Source organism: Pinus tabuliformis, chromosome 6 (genome assembly GCF_031772625.1).
Source record: "Pinus tabuliformis cultivar Carrire ecotype Pingquan chromosome 6, CPIR1, whole genome shotgun sequence".
NCBI classification, from domain to species: Eukaryota; Viridiplantae; Streptophyta; class Pinopsida; order Pinales; family Pinaceae; genus Pinus; species Pinus tabuliformis.
The window spans coordinates 1490688089-1490691684 of record NC_142292.1 but is presented as its reverse complement, the minus strand read 5'-3'; the positions used below and the strand labels follow the sequence as shown (position 1 = coordinate 1490691684).

General features: G+C 33.3%; 1 protein-coding gene across 1 annotated transcript; it reads left to right on the top strand.

The window, feature by feature from the left end:
- The first annotated feature begins 1175 nt into the window (after window positions 1-1175).
- Window positions 1176-3288, top strand: LOC149264295 (cysteine-rich receptor-like protein kinase 6). The gene is made up of 3 exons (XM_089398097.1): window positions 1176-2010; window positions 2870-3159; window positions 3247-3288. Exons 1-3 carry the CDS (start codon window positions 1176-1178, stop codon window positions 3286-3288), a joined length of 1167 nt encoding a protein of 388 aa, XP_089254223.1.
- The last annotated feature ends 308 nt before the right edge of the window (window positions 3289-3596 follow it).

Here is a 3596-nt window from a genome sequence, read left to right as displayed (position 1 = left end):
CAAAATATTAGTATTTTTTATATCTTTAAAAGTAATTTATAAAACAATTGGTATCGTATATGTTTGAACATAAAAATCTTTATCCTTTAATTGCTTATGAAGGGATAATGATTTATACATTTTAGGTGAGTAGTAACCACTACAAGTTTGCATATTTACAAACATAAAATAATTATTTTCGTTTTATTTTTATTAATTTTTTTATACAAATACTCACTTAAATTATGGTGGTCAATAACTGATGGTAAATATGTTATTTAAGTGAGTATGAACTGTTTTCAAGGATTTTAATTTTAGGTGGTTTAACAATGAAAAACATTGCACAGATTTTTAAAAATCATGGTATAAATATTGCAACTACATCCACAAATTATGCCAAAAAAATCTGAGGCAGTTATCCACATGGCACAAAGGTTGCAATAAAACCTTCAAAATTATGATTCAATCAAATTTTTTTAAAATATTTTTCTCAATAATATTGAAAAATAAATATTTGTTTTTCAAAATTAAACATTATAACTTACCTTGTTCAATATTAAACTAATAATAATTAATAAATCCATCACTAAAATCCTTAAAAAAACTAATAATAATTGTTAAAAATTATACTTTATATTAAATAATTACTTACAATTATATTTCATATTAAATATTTTTATTATAATATCATAAATCATTATAGTTTATTTAATATAGTAAATTACATAACCAGAGTTATCAAATATCGTTTTTTATTTCTCTAGTTTTCAATAACTACTTATAATATATTATTTTCTATATATTTTCTACATATTATAGTCGGAAAATATATTTATAAAAAAACAATGACAGTGACATTGCTACTAGGTGTCTGTTAAATAACAATTCCATTATGATGTGAAAACTAATTTTTTTAAGCAACCATTGACTTAAACTTTAAAGTTACCGCGTATACTCCGACAGATAACCACTAAGACTCCTGTATGTTTTTTGGGCGGCGGGGTGAACAAATTCCCTATCATCCCATTAAGAAAATAGCATTCGAAAGAAAGCAGGAAGCCTGGTCCGTCACATCAGGATGATGCTGTTTCATGGAAAGACAACTTAGTCACACAAGTTCAAGGGACCATACAGCTATAATGGAGTAACAGAGTGCAGTGCAGATATGAAATGAGAATAATAGATTGCAGATAACCATGAAGCTGTCCCTTAGAGCTTATTGCCATGGAAAAAAGGGGCTTCTTATAGCCTGTTACCTGTTAACAATGATAGCAAGTGTTATTGTATCGTGGATCCTCTACACCGGTCGCCACGTTCTTCTCATTTTTCCCTTGCTCTGTACGGTTATGTCAATGGCGTCTCTGGTAGTTTTGATATCACTTTACGTTTTGTTTGGATGTAATAGAGGCTGCCCACCATCTGCTTTCAAAGCACAGGAAGCTCGTATTCAAAGAATTTGTTTCCCGTTCTTGAGGGTAACCAAAGAGGACTTGGTTGCAGCGACGGCCAACTTCAGCCACCGGAAAATAATCGGGAGGGGCCGCTTCGGAATGGTCTACAGAGGAATCCTCTCCAACGGTCAAGTTGTTGCCATCAAACGGATAAAATCCTCTCCGTTCGCCAAGGATCATTTCTTATCAGAGCTGCACATTTTAGGGCAGCTTCGCCATAGAAATCTGTTAAAAATTTTGGGGTTTTTTCACAATGGCCAAGAGATGATACTTCTCTCGAAATTCATGCCCAATCTGAGCCTGCACATTCTACTGCACGGTCCACAGGATTGCCGATTGAATTGGAGACAAAGATTGAAGATAGCAGTGGGGGTGGCCTTTGGGTTGGAGTACCTTCATCATGGCTTGAGGAATCCGATCGTTCACGGCGATCTGAAGCCGGCCAATATACTTCTTGACGAGCATTTGGAACCCCATATTGCTGACTTCGGTCTGGCCAAAGTTTTAAGCAACAATCAGCGCACCCAGAGCTCGCTTAACGAGTCTCCGCTTACGTTTACCGTTGGTTACACAGCTCCGGGTACATAGACAATTATTGATTTGTCGGCATTTTATGAAGTAGAAAATATTAATTTAGTTTTATATACTTCCTGAGATCCAGAGGTCAGTAAAAATTACAATAATCAATTATTTCCTTTTGAAATTCTTCACTGCAGCTGCCATTTTTGTCCATGTTTGAAGCTATAAAGAGGCCAATCTCAAGAAGTAAACTTCATGATTGCATTTTTATTGAATGCTTCTTCTATTGCTTTAATTGGAAACTGAATCACACATCATTCTTCATTTTTGTAAACCTAACTCTCTCTAATTTCCCCAGGTTTGTAAATCAATACTTTATATATATATGATTTTTATTTTTTATTTATTTTTTCTCCGTAAATGTAGTTCTTTCTTGAAACTTATCATTAACTTAGAGAATCTCATTTCCTCCTCTTTTATGGTTTTTTCACCAAATTTCCAATAATCTCTTCAGATTCTTGTGTTTTCACTCTCTAATTCTGAAACTATACCCAATTTCATATTATTTTTAATGCTTTATTTGAACGCTAATCTATCGATTTCTGTTTGCATTACATGGTAAAGGTAAGAGGTTTGCATGCACTTTACACCGGGTTTAATATATATATGTGTGGGGGAATTCTCTAACTTTTTTTCAAAATTCTTTTCCTAAGTCGATCCAAAATACTATTGTCAGACAATAAACGCTATTTTCTTGCTTGTTTACAGTTTTATATGCTTACAATACTGTGTAGTTTGTTTTATATGCTAAAATATTGTCAGACCATAAACGCTATTTTCTTGCTTGTTTACAGTTTTATATGCTTACAATACTGTGTAGTTTGTTTTATATGCTAAAATTTGGGTGTTTTGGTAATCAGAGAAAGCTTTTCTGGGCGTGAAAACTTCTCCAAAAGCTGATGTATACAGTTACGGGATATTGCTGCTGGAGCTTGTAAGCGGGTTAAAGCCAAGTAGCTCAACTTTACTTGAAATGGGAGTTACAATTTCTCAGTGGGCTATATACGCAGTGTCAGAAAATAATTGCATTGAGCTTATGGATAGCTGCTTGAGAAGCAATCCAGAATTTCAGAATGAAATCCAGAGAGTTGTGAAAATAGGAATTCACTGTACACATGAAAGTCCACAGATGAGGCCAGCGATGAACGATGTAGTTAAAAGGATGGATGAACTAATGGGTCAAAGATAGTGGAATATACCGCTTTACGTTCTTGCACACCAAGAATTGCAAATGCAGGATTCTCCCGTTAGTACGGATGCTCAGCTAACTAGTGACTGATGTTCTTTCTCAGTTTTGTGAACAGGCTACTTCATCCAATGTAAATATTAATATGATTTGCAGCATTAAACCTTACATGCATTACTGCTGTTCTCCAACTTTGTGAATAGGCTAGTTTATCTAGTAAATATTCCTGTAAATATTTATCTGATCTGCAGCATAAAAAATAAATTCTTACATATATTATTTACAGACTGATGTTCTCAATTTTGTAGATATTTATGTTATTATCTGATCTGCAGCGTTAAATTCTTACATGCATTCTAAATTAGCGAGTGACATTTTCAATTTTGAAAATAGGCTACTTC

Coding starts and splice junctions, on each gene's coding strand:
- LOC149264295 (XM_089398097.1), top strand. CDS start 1,176: ATGAAGCTGTCCCTTAGAGCTTATTGCCATGGAAAAAAGGGGCTTCTT. Junction 2,011..2,869: donor CGTTGGTTACACAGCTCCGG/GTACATAGACAA, acceptor TTTGGTAATCAG/AGAAAGCTTTTCTGGGCGTG. Junction 3,160..3,246: donor TGAGGCCAGCGATGAACGAT/GTAGTTAAAAGG, acceptor TTGCAAATGCAG/GATTCTCCCGTTAGTACGGA.